The following is an 18,681-nucleotide window of genomic DNA, read 5'->3' as shown; positions in this document are numbered from 1 at the left end:
CCTGTATAATCCTGAATATCAGCACTTTGCCCAGTGGAGAAAAGGGAAAGAATTTATAGATTCAAACTACCTGACTTCAGCACATAAAATTACATATCATAAAATATCATATAATAATTCTGAGTTTAGTTAGTGGGTGTGTTGCAAGTCATTGAACTACAAAGAACTACATGAATAATATCACATGAATAGTGATTTTTGCCTGTACAGCTTATTCTCAATATGGCATTTTCAATGTGACTTATGGAAGAGTGAAATTGTAAGTTACCGCATGTACTGTATGTGTAATTGTGTATATGTATAACACTAAAGAAAGGAGATAAAACTGTTAATGTAATGATAAATGTTGAAAAAAATGGAAAAAAATAAGGACATGAATGTAAAGAAAACTTCACAGACTCTTACACGCTTTTGGCATCTGTGTGCACATGGCAAATTAATATTTAACTTTCACTAACATTCATTATTTTAAGATATTTGTTTTTCAGAGGTTGGGAGGAAACTAGTGAACCCAGAGGAAACCAGGGAGAACCTGCAAAATACCTCACTGAATTGTAATAAAGTAAATGGTTTTATTTTGTCTTCAAATGGTGGAAGTGGATTTACGCAAATGTAATTCAACCATGTTGTGTGTTGTTAGGTGTTTTACACACCTTTCGTAAGGTTTATAAAGCTTTACAGGAATTTACAGGAATGATAGCACACTCTTCCATGCAGCAAGAACTTCACTTCATTTTTAGGGTCAGTTGGAAAGCAAAATAACAAATTAATAATTAAACATAGAACAAAAATGACTTAAAAGAACTTCTTGGGTTTGGCTTAATTTTGGCTTAATTTCTAATTATCCTTCAGATTACAGGTATAATTTTGTTTATAAGTATGCAGGTATAAAAATGTAGGAAAACCCGAGTCACTGGTATGTCCAGTGCTGAGTAAGAACTAGGACATGAGTCCTGAAGTATCCTCCTACACTGTAGTGATCATTAGCTCCTTCTTATATGGAAAATATCAAACGGCTCTGGGGCATAGCTAGGAGCCACTGGCCCATATAATATTCTGCAAATCTTAAATATATTTATAACATTTTTGAAAGGACAACTCAGGAATGTCAGGAATCTACCTTCACTACAGGAGCATCTCAGTCCATTAACTACATTCATTTTTTTTTGCAGGCTGAGCAGAAAACTGTCCCATAACAACAGACCTGTGCTGCACTCCCCTGAATATCTATATTTACAAACTGGGGCAATCCAGTGAAGGAGTTGATAAAAAATGTATTTTTAATGCATCTGATACTAAGAATAGCTCCATATCTGTATGTGTGTGACAGAGTGCATTTTGATCTGTGTGTGCATCAGTGCCTAAGTGTGCAAGTGAGTCTGTGTGTGCATATTCGTGTTGCATGTCTCTTACTTGTTGGTTTTGATTTTGACATCTTTGCTCTTGCGGAGTTCACTCCCATCTTTGAGCCAGCGAAAGGATGGGCTCGGGTTGCCCTGCACCTCACACTTTAGGGTCACACGCTCACCCTCCCACACCCACTGAGAACGCATGGGCTTCACCTTCGGAGCTAATGCTACAGAGAAAGACAGAGAGGGAGAAAGAGAGAGAGAAAATGATAGATGACAGAAGCAGAGAGTGACAAAAGGACAGGTTTGGGTGGAACGGGGAAATAGATGGTAGCAAAGGATGACAGGAAAGAAGTGAGAGAGTCATAGTCAGAAGCAGTAGAAAGAGATGCGTGTTGGAAGCATGTTGAAGGACGAACGCATGAAACATGATGAAATAGTACATAGCAAATCAATTGAGAGGTAAGAGGGAAGAGGAGAAAGAGAGAGAAAGAGAATGAGAAAGGGAGAAAGTGTAAGAGAATATAAGAGATTAATGTGTTTGATGGAGTAATCCATCTGGAAGCATAACTCTGATAAAAAAAAAAAAACAAGAGCAGTAATTCTAAAATAATATGAAAAGTGATAAAACCACAATATTCAGAAAAGATCATACCATTTAGTTAAAGTCAAACATATATGCACAGTTGTGCAAAAACGCACACACATTAACAAAATCAACACTTGCCCATTTAGAAAGAACTGCCCTAGATTTGTAGACAAACTGAACTGACTTACTCTTGATACACTAGATGTACTGAAGGACTTTCTGATACATGTATTTGAAATATGCATGCTGTAGCAACACCATGTTCACCAACACACAGGCTAAAAATATAGCAGCAGCTTAACATTTGTAAGTACAGCTACAGCAGAAGCCAGTTATACTTTAGATACCACATAATTGACTGACTAACATCACCATTATCAACTTAGCTGGCACTGCTGAGCTCATGTCCTTCTTATAAAATACAGTTTTACATATTTTAAAAAAGTATTTTATTATGACATTTTTCAGTTTCAGCATTTTGCGGTTGGTAGGTTTACATCAGGATTATTTTTTTTTTACATATCAAAATACATTTTGAGGTGTTTTTTCCATCTACGACTACAGCGACGCATTGACAGAACCCTGTTCCTTAACATTCCTATCATAAAGTTTCTTTTCTCTGAAAGGAATAGCTTAACACACAGATGTTTCTGCCTCAGGCTTTTCTTTAGTGCAAGACTATAAGAGCTGATGCAGTGGGACCCAAGCAAGATATCACAGCTTTTCTCTTTGTCAACAACCCATCTGTAGCCCTCATTCGCTCTCACTCATACACACCCACAAACTCATGCATATACACACAAAAACCCTTAACACACTGCCACTTCTTTGTAATTTGGCATCATTTTATATTTTAACAAATCCTTCTAAATATGAAGTGATATCAATACAGCACATCCAATTAAACAGTGAATAGTCTGCCAATGAGTCCCTTGTTTGTGTCAGGTTTTTCCGGTGGATGTCAGAGTGTGAAGCAGCTATGAGACATTGCTTGAGAGAATGTATTCAGTAGCAGACACGCTGGGACTGTCTTATGTGTCTCTCAGTTCAACTGCAGCTGCATTTCAATCGTGGCTTACAAAAAAAAAGAGTGTGTTGATGGACTTTGTGACGTATGAAACAGAAAATAGAGAAGGTTCTATAAAATATTAAACACCTCATCTATCATTGGCTATAGTTTAATGACTACGTTGTGGTTGACAACAAATTTCACCATTTTGAGAGATACAAATACATCTCTATGCATACTATGTAACTTGAAGTATTCTGTATGGAGGAGTGATCCAGGATTCTACAAGTGTCTCTAACCTTGTTACACATTACATGAAGCTCTGTGCTGTCTGTCTGTCAATGGGAATAGCTACATGGTGCCAATAATTTTGCAAAAGAAATCACTACAAGTTCTTATTTTCTGCCAGAGCAGTTTCCTTCAGACCTAATCGAGTACTTTCATGTGTCCTTGCTGATCACCATTAGTAATGTTGTCACCTCTTTTGACCCCACTTGGATAGCCTATAAAAGGATCCTGCTATGTCACATTTGTCCTCCTTCCCATTCTCGCCTTGACAAGAAATTGAGGGTGTGGATTCAAAGCTGCTGAGCATAGTGCTCCTTGGGTCAGGATAATTCTAGTGTTTGATGTATTGCTATTCTTGCTATTGTTGACTGTGTCTTTAAAATAGAGGCTTTTCCTGTAGTTGCTGTTAGCATGTAATTTCACAATATAATATAATTTCATATAAATTCATAACTTCTACAAGTTGAAGAAGGAGGCCTGTAATGCTGTCCTGATTGAATTGAGAGGTATAGGACAGCCAGAAGGGCTGCAGCAAATGCAGCTGCAGAAGCAGAATTTGGAGAGCCCATGGAAACAGATGTGCGGGTGGCTTCAATGATGTTCTGGCAAACTGTTCAGCGCCTCAGGAGGAGGAGACGGGACCATGCACAAGCTTTGCTGAACAGGTGTGGGGAGTGTTGACCTCTACTGAAGATATGGTTGAGCAATAGAAGGAGCACTTTGACTAGCACTTTGAGCAACTTCTTAACCCAGTGGATAAGCCCTTCCTTAAGGAGCCAGTGCCAGCAACCTCTGGTGTTTTGATTACTATGGCAGTTAGAAACCATCATAGTGAGAAGACTGCAGGGGTGGATGAGATGTTGAAAGCACTATACAAGCTTGCGGTTGTGTGGTTAACATACCTCTTCAATACTACATGGAGATCTGGGGTAGTGCCTTTGTACTGGCAAACTGGGATGGTGATCCCTATTTTTAAAAAGGGGGTCAGAGGGTGTGCTCCAATTCTAGGGGAATTATACTCCTGAGCCTCTTAGGAAACGTTACAGAGATGTTATCTCTGTGGAGGCTCAAGGTAACAGCTCTGTTATTTGCAGATGTTGTTGTTCTCTTGGCTCCATTCACAGTGGACATCTGACATATGCATGAGAATTTTGCTGCTGAGAATGAAGCAGATGGGATGAAAATTAGTACCTTCAAGACAAAGGCCATGGTTTAATCCAGTAAAAGAGTGGGACTTGCCCTTCAGGTGAGGGGACAGACCTTTCCCCTGGAGATGAAGTTTAAGTATCTTGGGATCTTATTCATGAGTGAAGGAAAAAGAGAGTGTGAGAATGACAAATGGATCAGGTCAGTGGCAGCACTGTTACAGTCGATGTACCAGTCTGTAGTGTTGAAGCAGGAGCTCAGTTTTTGGACAAAGATCTCTGTTTACCAGTCAATCTACATCTCTAGCCTTACTTATGGTCATGAGCTGGGGGTAGTGACAGAAAGAATGAGGTCGCAAGTGCAGGTAGCGGAAATGAGGTTCTGCCACAGGATTGCTGGGATTGCTGAGCCTTGGAGTAGAGCCCCTGCTCCTTCAAATCAAGAGGAGCCAGGTGAGGTGCACCTTACAAGAATGCCCCCTGGACAGCGCCCAGTAGAACTGTATAAGGCACATCCCATGGGACTGGAGAGATTATATATCACAGTTGGCTTTGGAAATTCTTTGGATCCCTCACGAAGAGCTGGAATCTTTGGTACTTTTTGTTTTCAAGTAAACGATCCCCCAACACACACACACACACACACACACACACACCTAGAACTCACACACATCAACTCCTGATCATCTCCTGCTGCTCTACCCAGTAATTTTACCCAGCGTAATGAGCTGGATGGGCTTCACATCCCCTTAATGAGCAGACCCAAAATAATTAACTAAGAGCTAAACAAGAGGAAAAAAATGTGTTCTGTTCCCCACCATTAGAAAAAGTTCTAGAAAATCCTTTTCACTTGAATTCCAAACCTTAATAATATTACTTTTCTTTTTTAAATCATTGTTCTATTAAACTTTATTTTTATTTCTTTTTATGTATTAGTTTGTTGTCCCATTGTAGTTTATGTTTCTATACAGCACTTTATATTTCTGTTCTTAATAAAATCTTAGAAAAAATAAGTTCCTCGAAGATGCTTTGGATAGTGAAGGGTTACAGATTCCTAAAATGGCTTCACTTGCAACCCTCTTTGAAAGTGTAACCCTCTATTTTTTAGTAATCAAACTATACTTCATGGACAGACATTCTCATCACAGTGGGTATGTGTGTTGGTGTGTATGTGGGTATGTGTTTGCACATTGAAGTGTGTGCCCTTGAAATGAGTGTGTATTGCTGTGAACCTGCAGCACACTGCAGTTGTGCATGAGGGCTTTCGCTCAAATCAGCATTTTCCGACAGTTGTATCACTCTCACTAAAGAGGGGGGATGAGAAGAAAGAAAAAGAGTGTGACGGTATAGAAAGTCACACACTACCTCTATGAGACATCCACCGCCCTTCACCCACATTTACACACACTCTTTAGAGTACATACACACAAATACAGTATACTCATACACACCAGGGGGTAACATTACAATGACAATTAGAGAATAAACATGCAAAATAAGCAGATTCTTTCCTTGGGCTGCCAATCAGAGTTAATGCACAGCTTGCCACACTCATGTCTTGTAGCATGTACAGCTCCAGTTAGCTCAAGAACACTCACCACTAACTACAGTAACATCACAGTGAAGCTCAATCCACTCAACCTGGCTGACCTTTCGGACAGAAATGCACATACTTGCTTGCTTGAGGTAGCCCATTATGTGTGATGATGACTTTTACTGTTGCGAGTTCTTTAATGACTGATAAGACCAATTCTGGAATCACATTTGTTATTGCAAGTGAAATATATGTAAGTTTTGCTCTGATGATGCTTTTTTCCCTTCTGACTGACCTCTCCAATTCTAGCTTGTGTGTCCCATCTATGCACAGATGTCATGATAAGCAGCATTCTCCAGGTTCTCAGGCTTAATCCTGCACAACCCTAGTAAAGCCTTTAACTGATTCCCTTTTTTGTGCTCCTGCTAAGCATTGGCCATGGTGTAGCTAGCCATACAGTACTCTACTGGGGAGCTAGTGTTGAAGCATTCTAATGACTGCCTGTGAAGCTGGTTTGGAGCAACTGTGGTTTCAATACTTTTGCAGTTGGTCTTTGTAAGTATTTCAGTTTGGGGTACACCAAGAGACTTCCATAATGTGCGTATAAAGAAGCTCTTTAAACCTGTCCTCTGTAGGTGACCCACACTATAGAGTAGGGTGGGGTCACAGATAGCCTGATAGACAGGAATCTTAGTGTACAAAAGGTTGTTCCAAAAGTGGCTGATGCTTGATTGTGTTGGATTTCAATGTCATTGCTGCAGTTCTCAGACCCATTATTGCCTAGATACTGAGTACCTGAAGGTACCAGAAGGCAGGCAGGGTGGTTTGGGTTTTGTAACTCCACTGGCACATCACTTCTTCTCTTTACCTTCCAAGATCACATGAGTCATCATTCTGTTGTAGAACCTTTGAAAGACAGTGACAAATTTGGCTGGGCAACCATACTTGAGAAGAATATCCACAGTGTAAAAGGCCTTAGAGTAGTCGACAAAGGCTATAAACTGATCTTGGTGTTGGTCTCAGCACTTTTCAAAGTTTCCATGCTCTGAAAATGTCAATTGTGCTACTGATTTTTCAGCTGCTAGAACCTCAACAAAGGTTGGTGATTGGTTGAGGTTTTTAAGAAATACTCTGGCAGTTTATCCAGAATAATGGGGACTACAGGTGCATGCTGACTGAATAATGCATTGGCCTTCTCAGCCCGCCTTAACAAGATTATGTTCTGGTTCTTTCATTAGTGTAAGACCACATGCAAGGAAGTGATAGAACAGTTTTTAATGGCCAAATATCATCTTTACTGTGTCAAAAAAAATTTGAACACATTTTATTTATCTCCACTAGATGCATGGTCCTGTATCTTCCTACTAAAGTTCAGTATCTTCCTACTAAACCTTTGCTGCTGCAGTGGTGAGCACACTACCAGTTAGTCCAGTAATTTAATCGATTAAGCGTGAGCATTTAGACAGGGGATGCCATCATGTATTTGTTCTTTATTTTGTCTTATTTCATTTGTATTGTCTTGGCCAACACCATCTGCACCAAGTATTCCATTTCATGTTTTGTTTTTCTAGCTCACCCCAGGAATGGTGTCACCAAGCAAGCAGATCTTATTACTCTTGGGAATCCAGCAAGCAGCCCCAACCAACAGTTGATAGTAATGATCTTTAGCTTGATTTTTAGATGGCACTGTTATTGCAGAAGCACAGAGAAGAGTAGCAGAGTGCTCTTTGGCATGGGGGATATGGAAAGATATTAGACTTTCACTTATTCCAACAGGTGTCTAGGTCAGTCTTGGAGGAAGTATACTCTTGACTACCACCCCCATGTCACACCGATGGTGACCAAAAAAAGGCAGAATCTTTCCCAAATAAGGTGTACCCCATTCCTTACTCATTTAAGAATCCTTCATCTAAGAGCCTAGTCTCACTCAGGGCAGCAATAACAATGTTACAGCGCCTCAGTTCTGCTGCAATCAGTGCTGTTCTGTGATGGAGTCCATCATAGGAGGAGTCCAGAAGGGTTCTTATATCCCATGTACAGTATATCCCTACAATTCTCTTTTTATTTCAATCCCAGGATGGAATGCCATGATAAATGTGGTAGCCTGTGCAGGGTTAATTTGAGTGGGCATGTCTATGCCAAAATTGTCTCTAAATTTTCTGTAGTGAGTGAATGGGTATGTGTGTGCGATTGTGCCCTGCAATGGGTTGGCACCCCTGTACCCCATGTCCCCTGCCTTGTGCCCCAAGTCCCCTGGGATAGGCTCCAGTCTCCCCGCGACCCTATGTAGGATAAGCGCTACAGAAATTGGATGAATGTCTATGCCACCTTTTCTGGGTTCTTCCCACTTTTGATGTGAACAAAGTGAAAAATGACTGAATAATCATATGATAAACATCTACTGATAACCTTAAGCAACCACAGCAATCAATCAACCAATGGCTCCTCTCCAAAACACAATTTGACAGAAGTCAAATAACATATTACCTATTTGCCATTTAAGTTGAGTTAAATAAAGTCAGAACACTTTTTGTAATATTCTCTTTTTATTCTGGCAGCTGTCAATAATATATTTGCACAGAGGAAATATGTTATTCTCTGTAACGAGAGAAAAACAAAATATATGAACCCCCAACATCTAACCAATCAGGACAAGGAGCTTTGAAATTAACAGTGAAGTGAAACAGCTAAGTAACTTCCACAACATACACAGAGTAAACCATTTACCCTAGTCACAGTGCAGCTGATTATCACCTCTGAAAGTTTGACAGCATCCAAAACAATATTAAAGGAGAAAAAAATACAATGTTGCAACAGAATCTAGATATAAAACACAGAAGCACCTCCAACACCAACATAGGTGTTATGCAATATTCATTTTTCGACATCACACAAACTTTTCACCTTGGCTGAGGAGGAAAGTGATGAAGGTGATGAGGCTTACACTGTGTCTGGTAGCTGTCATTCACTCAATGAGGAATAACAAAAGGACACATCCAGGTCACATTAGATTAGGTTTATAGTTCTTGAGAAACAAGGTTGGGATTAAAATGCAAGCCTTTAATATCAGTGCTCAGTTAGAGCCCCTTTTCTGTCTTGTCTTTTCTCTCTCCTCTTTCTCTCTCAAACTGTGACTGCACTGCTTGGCAGTTGCACTTCAACAGAGTGACGCATACTTCCACATCTCCCACACAGCGATAAACGAATGTGTGTTCTCTTTCTCTTCTCTCCCTGCAACGGATTATCTTTCTTCCCTCGCTCCTTCCTTTTCTTTTCCCCTTGCGTCTCTCCTCTCCTGCTGTCTCTGCTGCTGCGGTTTGTCATGCTGAGGTGGGATTATGGAGCGTGGCAGAGAAGACAGTGTGTGTGTGTGTGTGTGAGAGAGAGAGAGAGAGAGAGAGAGAGAGAGAGGAAGAGGGAAAGAACGATGCAGAACGCTTCAGCATTGCAGGAGAAACCAACCCCTCATACAGCAGAGAGAGAGGGGGTGGGGGGCTAAAAAGATGAGAGGGAAGCAGTGAGCGAGGAAGGATGGCTGGAAAGCTTGTCACAGTCATGGACTTAACTAGTCATGGAGGAGAAGCCGGATGAGTAATATTACAGCTCTAGAGAGAAGCACACATGGAAATGAACGACAGAGAGAAATGGACAGAGAGGAAAAGAGAGAGAAATACAGGAAGGTGACTAAAGGTGATTAAGACAGAATCAATGGGAATATTTTGGGGGGGGGGGGGGGGGGGGGGGTGTAATTACAGTGAATGTAAAATAGGATGTTAAGCCTACAGGACACTGATGAACATATCTACTAACATTTTCTGTCATTACAAACCATGTTCCTGTGGTAAAATCTGTCTGTCATTATTCAGTTAGTTTTCCAAGCCAAAGCCTAGTATGCGTTGTCAAAAAAATGCAGTCTACATTCACAAAAGAGACAATCTGACTGACATGATAGATGACCAACCACGGACCTTTTTCTGAAGCCAGTTGGCAAATAAGTTCATTGTGCCACAGGGTACAAAAGTTGTGAATGTGTTAGAATATTAAATTCACTTTTATTTCTATAATGCTTTTAACAATAGACATTGCCACAAAAGCAGCTTTACAGACTTCAAGATGTAGATTTTGTTTCCAAATGGGCAAGTAAAAACACCCTAAGACTACATGAAGAGAAACCTTAGTAGTAAGTGTGTGTGAAAGGATGTTCCATATAAGCATATTGTAAATAAGGGTCCTGGGATGAGCACAGGACAATTTTTCTGATTACAGCAACAGTTCTTAGAAGGTACAGAAGTCTACAGTATTCATATAGATTGAATATAGATTATAGATTCATATAGAAGGAATTCCTAGCATTGAGGCCGACACTTCAATTAATAAGCAGGCAGGACTTTTATGATGATGATGATAATAACCCACTTATTAGCAGAGATGATAGTAATAAATGATGTTGTCTTCACAGCCTCCTGAGATGGTCCTATTTTCCCCATTTTCCCTTGTTTATGACATATTTGCATTAGTCGATTAGCTAGCATGCGATATCTTCCTAATATCTATTCCAAATGTAAAATAATAATAATAATAATAATAATAATAATAATAATAATAATAATAATTATTATTATAATAATAATAATTTCTGTGTTATTCACACATACACTACTGATGTTGGTAGAGATGAAAAAAAACCCAAAATGCTTTACCATTCCTTTATGTTTCTTCTATAAGCACCCATAAAGAAACTGAGACCTGTAACCTGCTTTTTTCATACAGCCAGCAAACAGTCTTACCAGTTTCAGTCTGCAGACCTGTTACAAAACAGCCCCATAATTTGATAACACACACAAATTTAATTTCCCTGGTGAAAGTAAGAACAAAATAGTCCAGGCTGCTGTCTCAGTGTTGTGTATGGCTTCTCTAGGGGGAAAAAAGCTACTGCAAACCTTCATGCTGTGTTTCTCAGAGAAAGAACAGGACTATAGCATCAAATATTCTTTAGAAGTGTATGCAAACATACATAGAAACACAACCACGGTCCAGAGAGCTTCTTTGCTAGGACAAATGTTAAGAGCTATATCTCAATATAGTCGAGAAAATGACTTCATTTCCATGCTGGAGAAAAAAAGAAGATTAATTCATGAAAGGCTGTCAGATATATATAAATTCTAGCAGAATTTATATCTGGTGGAAATTAGTGTGTGCATGTGTACTTAATAGAACATTGATCCAACAATAGCACTTTTTGCTAGCATATGTAACTACAGTGAATTTTTATAAATTAGATGTGAAATCTGTGTATCCAGTTATGTTCTCAGTAGACTAATATAGTGGATGTCTGTCAGCTGCAGAATGAATACTGGGCCTGAAGCATGTGACCTTCAGTGCTCTGTGCCTTCCAAAAAAGCCGGCCAAAACTAGACCACAGAAAAGTCTACAAAACTGTGCTAGAAAAAACACATACAGCACTCTATTTGGTACACCTATCTTGTACTTGCACTTTGTACATAAAAGTTATATAATTTATTGACTGTAGCCCATCTGTCAGCCTGTGCTGAAAATGATCTGCTACCCAAATAATATCTGATTTGATGTCAGGAACAGTCTGATAAGTTAACATATCCAGCCCACAGCAGTCCTGTGGTTTGAATGAGATGAAGGGCTAGACGATGATTAACACACACTGTGCATGGAAAAGGATGAGCTATAGTCTTTACCTGTACATCTGAGCTCTGCTTTACAAGTCCATCCATTTCCTTTTTAACTCCTCAGGTTATAATACCATTTTAGGACACAGTGTCTTGAGACTTGCTTCAAAGGAACAACATGATAATGATCTGCTAATTATGCAAGCCAAAACCAGTGCAGATATTGTGTGCTTCTTTTTTATTTATTTTGAAGAGCAACACAGGAACAACACGATTGCCAAGTTAGTATAGCCTTCAGCATGGATGCTGTACATTTGAAAAGGCTTTGTTCAACCCCCAATCGTCATCCTGTTTTCTAGAACAGCCTGAATTTAGTGATGACTAAATATTGCATGTCAGATAAAATATGTATTAGCCTGCAGTGCGCTGATTATGATGCACATACAATGCACAACCCACAAGCAAGAAACCCTAAATTAAAAATAAACAGTAGCGCTGTGGTGAAAGTCTTTGGGAGATTGTGAGATTGAATCTTGATCGTGCTTAAGAGAGTCCAGGAGAGACTAATTTGCTCTGCTCTTTGGGTGGGAAGGATTACATTCCTCTCTGTCATGTTAATCAGAGTGACACTAGACAATCATGAGCACATGTGAGCTCATGTATACGGTTGTTATCATCTCCTCCGAGTATGTTTAGCTGCATTGTCTCAAAAGAAGCATGTGTTAGTCTTTGCTGTTCTCGACTGGTAGCTTGGTGTGATAGGAGAAAACTAGCTAGTGGGTGGGAATTGGCAATGATTAAATTAGAAAAAAATGGGGTTAACTTTTTTCCCCAAAAAAATCTTTAAATCCTCCTTTAAAGGAAGAGTTTGCCATAGGTATTGTACTCTGCTGGTGAGCACGATTGCAATTCCTCGTCCTGACTTTTGAAGAAAGGGATCAGAGCTGGTTAGCAACTTTCCAGTTTGGGACAAAGTCTTTTTCTGGTCTGGAAAAATACAAACAGAAATCGTAAAAATAAAGAAACTACTGACATCCATTGCATGGGAATGTTGCTAAATTATATGAACACTATGGTTCTATAAACACATTTACACATTACAAACTACTTTTACAATCATTCTTATCTGCTTTTTAAAAGATGCAGCACTTGCGCTGAGTCTAAGAGTACAAGAACTAAAGGTCATATAAATATGTCGTATAAGGCTAGCTAAGTGCCAACATCTATAGAAAGAAACAGAGCTTGAGACAGTAAACAAGTGAAATAACTACATTAATAAACTTGTAGTTTATGTAGAGAGTAGGGTTATGTCCTTCTAGGGATCAGTGGCCTGTACTTCTCTGCCTTTATATAGGGCATACATGTGAATTAGTTATTTTCTTGCACCATAAAATCATGAAGTGTTAATATTGTGCTATATGCAATATTAATTCCTGATTTACAAAATATACTATTTGTGTATCTATCTTTCTATAGCTAGCCATTGTTGGGCTGTTACCTGTTACTCATGTAAGCACTTTAGCAACACCAGCTGTGTTCCATCAGCTTGAAGCGCTGCACGTGGAGGCAGTGTACATATGAGCCTCTTTGTATTTTTTATAATAGAGCTCAATGTGCAGTTATTCACCAGTCAAGTCTCAAAGGACCAGCTCTGTGTGTGTGGTTTCTCTCCTTGTGGCTGTGTGTGTATAGCTGCATCTGGATGTGCTTTTCTTTTCTTGCATGTGCATTATTAAGGACCAGATGACAAAATGAGAAATAAATAAAAGGATTAATAAGGAACTCAATAAATGAAATTAATCTGTGTAAAAAAAAAAAAAAAAAAGTCTTGGTTATGCCTGGTTTCTTTCATTCATTCTTGGCTAATTCCCACTGAGCAGCTGTGAAGGCTAACACATGCGTCCTCTGAGGTATGTGAAGCAAACTAAGCCAACATCTTTTCGAACTGATGCTCATGCTGCTCACACACTCGGAAGAAAGTGCTATCTACCCTCTTCCAAATACATGAGCTCACAGACACCCTTAACTGGCTTAACCGTGATTGACAGGGAAGAGAGAGTATGCCACCCCTTCCACCCAAAGAGCACAGCCAATTTTTCTCTATCTCAGTCTCCCGGCTGCAGATAGCTTTGGCATTGTTGGGATTCAAATTTCTCTGATCTCTGGACGATATGGTAAACGCTTTTCTTTTGCACCACTCGGGAACCCTCTGCCACTAATTTTTGGGCCCTATGGGCCCTACTACATTTTACTACATTTTATTCATGTGCCCTACTACATTTTTATTTAACTGTAAAAGAATTGCTTAAATAATATTATTTCTTTTAGATCATTATAAATAATATTGGTTATTATTATTTAAAATTATGTTCACTTATTCGTTCTTTCATCTTCAGTAACTGCTTTACCCTGGTGAGGGTTGGACCAGGAATCTACCCCAGGAACACAGGGCACAAGGCAGGAATACACCCTGAATGGGACGCCAGTTCATCGCAGGGCACTATGCACTCACACACACACACACATTCACACAATCATTCACACCTAGGACAGTTCAGAGTAGCCAATCCACTTATCAGCATGTTTTGGGAAGTGTGAGGAAACTGGAATATACATGAAGAATAAGCTCTATAGAGATCTTTACTCATATTCACTGAAGTAACTGAAGATGTCTGCAGTACAAGAAACACAATAATTTAGAAAAAGAATGCCTGAATATGTTTATTCCAACTGACACCAAAGGAATAAGCAAACATTAATGCTATTAACACACCTTTACACTGTTATGTATACTTGATTAATGTGTTTTTTCCAATAATTATGCTCCTCTAAAACGGAGCATCTGGCCACAAGGGACAAACGAACGAAATCATTTATTAGCTGCATAAATGTGCGAAAGTGAACTCCTACATGGCAATTAGCTCAGATGGAGACAGCTCAGACAATACTACCAGATAAACATAGTTGTTTTGATAAATCACAATATGATGGTTTTTATTCTACAACAAGCCTATGTTAACAGGACAAGCATTGTTATTTACTCATGAATTTAATCAGGTGTGTCAAGTCCTAGATAACAAACAAGCTAAGCTAACCAACTAGCGTTCAATCACCAGCAACAATGCTAGTGTAGTTATTTAGACAGTGCTAGTGAACTAAAATAGAGACAAATGTCATTCCAAACAAAGTAATATTAGAGAGAAACACTAACCTGTCTTTTGGAAGGACTCAGAGGCAGAGCTTGTTGTAAAAAGGTCCTTACCTGCTGATTTTTGAAAGTAACGTTCTTCCTTTAAAAACCTCATTAATGTTATTGGTATACATATTCATGTACGAGTCTTTTTCTTTTAACATTTAACAGTTTTACAGATATTGATATTTGCCATTAATTTAAAGACTAGTTGTTATTTGATTGATTTGCAGTGTAATTTAATATCCATAATGAAAAACATTGAAATGTGAGATTTTAAGGTGCTTCTCCTGAGAATTTACAGATTTTTAGCAGTGCAGGCTACAAGCTCTGTTAAGAGTTGAGTGATATTCATGCATCCTTTGAAAAACATACTGTGTTTTGTGAAAAGCTGATTAAACAGATCCTTCCCTAATCAGTGTAAGGTCTTTGTAAAGCTGTATTGTGGGCTGTGTAGGCCTTTTTCCTGAGTACCAATGTTCATTATGTTACAACGCTAACTGCATCTTTAATGGTTGGGTTGATTAGGGTTTATGAGCTTTTGTGTTTGGTGTTGTTGGCCATAAGATGTAAAAGGTTCAGAAACTCTTACCTAAAAGAACAGAATGATTTGTAGCTTTACTGACACTGAAACTATTGGTTCAAATGCAAAGCTTTGTGGTCTCTGTGGGCCCCCGTACCATCTCTTTTAGTTCAGGCCCCTTGAAAGCCCTTGAAAGTACAGAATATGATACTATCACTATTCCCATCACAGTGATGCTTCTGCTAACGTGAAGTGCTGGATGAAAGAACATATAAATGAAGCTATCACTGTTCTGTCAGAGGCTTTTTTTTTTTTTTAATTTCATATTCAGCGCAAACATCAATGCATCTAAAACATTTTAGTAAAGGTTTCCATTTAAAAGCTCCACTTGCAAACAGTAATTTTTTTTACACTAAATAAAAAAACAACAATACTAGTAAGGATTGTGTAAACTTGAATACATTGTTAGACATCCTCTAAACAAGAGTAAATAATCTCATCAAGCAACAGTCTTAGATCTTATATCTCATTAGCACAAGGAAAAAAAATAGAGAAATAAATTGCAAGATAAAGTGATTAAGAAAATAAATGTTGATCTAAACATACCACCAAATAAGTGATTAAGGAAGTAAATAAATACAATCATTAGTAACAAGAGGAAATAAATATGCTTATGACAAATACATAAACACTCATTAAGTCAGATTTTTATATGTTTATTTATGCATTTATTTATCATGAAGTCATTTCTTTATATTTATTGAACATTTTGGCAGATATGATCTCCCATAAAAAAAGTCAGTGAGTCTCTCTCTCTGTGTGTGTGTGTGTCTGTGTGTGTGTGTGCGCGTGTGCGTGTGTGCATGTGTGCGTGCCTTATGTGTTTGAGAGAGAGGGCTGAGGATGGACTGATCAGATGAAGGATGCTGGTGGATGCTGCTAAAGCTATAGTGCATAGTCCTGCATACACACACCCACACACACACACACACACACACACACACAGTTCCCCAAACCTTCCATCTAGTGCTTTTCTTTCAAGGTCAGCTGATTCTCATCGCTCTCTCTCTCTCTCTCTCTCTCTCTCTCACACACACACACACACACACAAACACACACACTACACATAAATATATGCACACTCCATTTCACTCTTATACTCACACACTCTTATTTTCCCCCTCTTACACACAGGCACACACCCCACCCTTTCATTTATTCTCACATTTTCACACAGGCATCAACAGAACCGCTCTATTCTCGCCTTGTGTATCTGCTTTAATAAGTAATTTAGATGCAGGGATGGAGTCTGAAAAAATTGCCTTCCATTGCCGTAAACGACACTATAACACTAGACTATATAGAGAATCTATAAGCTTGTGTTATTAACAGAAAAATGCCTAAAGATATCGACAACAGTTGCATTATGTCATTATGAATGTCTATATTCACAACACTGGATATATTTCTGTAAATGTAAGGTGTGAAAGAGAGTTTGTGTGTGTGTGTGAGAGAGAGAGCATGCACTAGAAACACCTCTTTCACTCAGAGTAGAATATCTGCAGCGCACAGCTGTCACCATGGAAACCACTATTGAGAAAAAGACAGACATAGAGAGAGGGGGAGAGAGAGAGAGAAAGAGAGAGAGAAAGAGAAGACAGAGACAGATCACCATTTGTGGCTGTACAGCCTTTGACTGATGCAATGTAAGATAACCCATGGTACACTTTTCTGAGATATTGCAGGCATCACCTGTACTTAACACTCAATGATTATCTCAATCATCACTCACAGAAAGAATAAAAACTTAAAAATAATTTTGTACCAGTTGTTTCTTGTTTACTTGATGATTTGTATAGAAAAAAAAATTATCATTAAAACATTTCATAGAAAAAAACTGAAATTTGCCTTTTGTAACATTTATGCCAAAGAAAGAGGGTGTTTCTTTATAAACAAAGCCAATATAGCTGGACGCAAGATCAGACAATAGAAAGTACAATGTGTTACTATTTATAAATGAAAGGGCTCTGATAAAAATCTTGAAACCCAATGACCAATGAGACCAGATTTGGCTATGACCCAAAAAGGTCTTTACAGAAAGTACAAATGAGTGCAAAACATTCATACTTCACAATGAAGAATTCTAATAAATTTATTCGAACTAGTCAATACATGGTCAATACAAATGAATAAATGAATGAATTTTATTGGTTTCCTAACAGCATTGATACTGTTTACAATTGTGTAAATGAACAAGTTACTTTAGTAATCTTATTGTTAATAGTTTTTAAATCGATGTCAATGTAATTTACTTATGTACATTTGCATAAAAGGGAGTACACAATTTTACTGCAGCTCACAGCTGTCGTAGAGTTAAATGCTGGTTAAACTAGAACCTCATCAGTTCCATGACATGCTCGACTATAACAATACTTCATAAAAGATCTCTGTATGTACCTACAGCCACAAAGTTGTTAACTGTTACTTCTAAATATAATTCATTTTGATGGATTTAGTTGGTATTTGGGCGAAGTAGCCCATTTATGTTAAAGTGGTGGACATAAATAATGAAAATCCATGAAACTGGGTTGTAAGGCTGCGCTTAAAGTCACTGCACCATTTTGTCATGTAGGCGCTAAAGCATAAGCATAAATAAGTTTGAAAATAGCACTGCACAATCAGATTTTGAATGTCACATCTCATCTTGCACTACTGCAACTTCTTCAGCAAAGACTCATCCATTTAAGAGCACAACCATAGCAGCAGAGTGCAAATACGAAAATAAGTGGCATGCACCCAATCAAAATAACACACAAGGTACGATAGAGCTATCAGTGTGTTGGGTTTCACAAATATTTGATTACCACAATTCACTTAAAATGGTCAAACAGTGGACAAGAATATATAAACAGTAAAATATCACATTCAAAAAGTTGCTATCACACGTTTTGAATGTGATATAAATATTCTTTAATAAACTGGTATGCCCATCCTTCATCTTTATACCTCCCTCCAATCTTTGTATATTCTTGGAGCAGTTTTTGGACCACAGTTGTTATATTCAACCCCCATTCATCTTGACATATCTGTTTTTACTATGGCAGATGATATACACTGTCTTCTTCAGATCACATCTGAAGACCAAGTGGATCATGGCAAAACTTTGACTTTTCTTGTTTTGTTAGTATTTTCATTGAATGCTTCCTTCTGCATTGTAGTCTTCCCCATATTTTTTAAACTTGTAAAATAGAAGCACATTGTCTTTTTTCACCCAGGGGGTGCAAACCTTTGCATGCAACTGTAAAGATAAGTCTATATCTTTGTCAGTTATTTCCAAAATTCTGTGCACAATGCAAGGTCTACCTCTAATTGTATGTGTGTGTTTGTGGGTTTGCATCAGACACCTTGACAT

At 38.4% G+C, this 18,681-nt stretch overlaps 1 protein-coding gene across 2 annotated transcripts in view; it reads right to left on the bottom strand.

Annotated features, from left to right (window-relative positions):
* The window catches only part of nrg2b (neuregulin 2b), a 59,036-nt gene that overhangs the window by 30,156 nt on the left and 10,199 nt on the right, over positions 1 to 18,681 (bottom strand). For both annotated transcript variants that reach the window (XM_026918298.3, XM_026918299.3), the window contains exon 2: positions 1,414 to 1,576. In XM_026918298.3, coding sequence (XP_026774099.1) covers positions 1,414 to 1,576 — 163 coding nt within the window. The remainder of the gene's footprint in view (positions 1 to 1,413; positions 1,577 to 18,681) is intronic.

This window comes from Pangasianodon hypophthalmus, chromosome 7 (assembly GCF_027358585.1).
Source record: "Pangasianodon hypophthalmus isolate fPanHyp1 chromosome 7, fPanHyp1.pri, whole genome shotgun sequence".
NCBI classification, from domain to species: domain Eukaryota; kingdom Metazoa; phylum Chordata; class Actinopteri; order Siluriformes; family Pangasiidae; genus Pangasianodon; species Pangasianodon hypophthalmus.
This window is presented reverse-complemented; position numbering and strand designations above follow the sequence as displayed.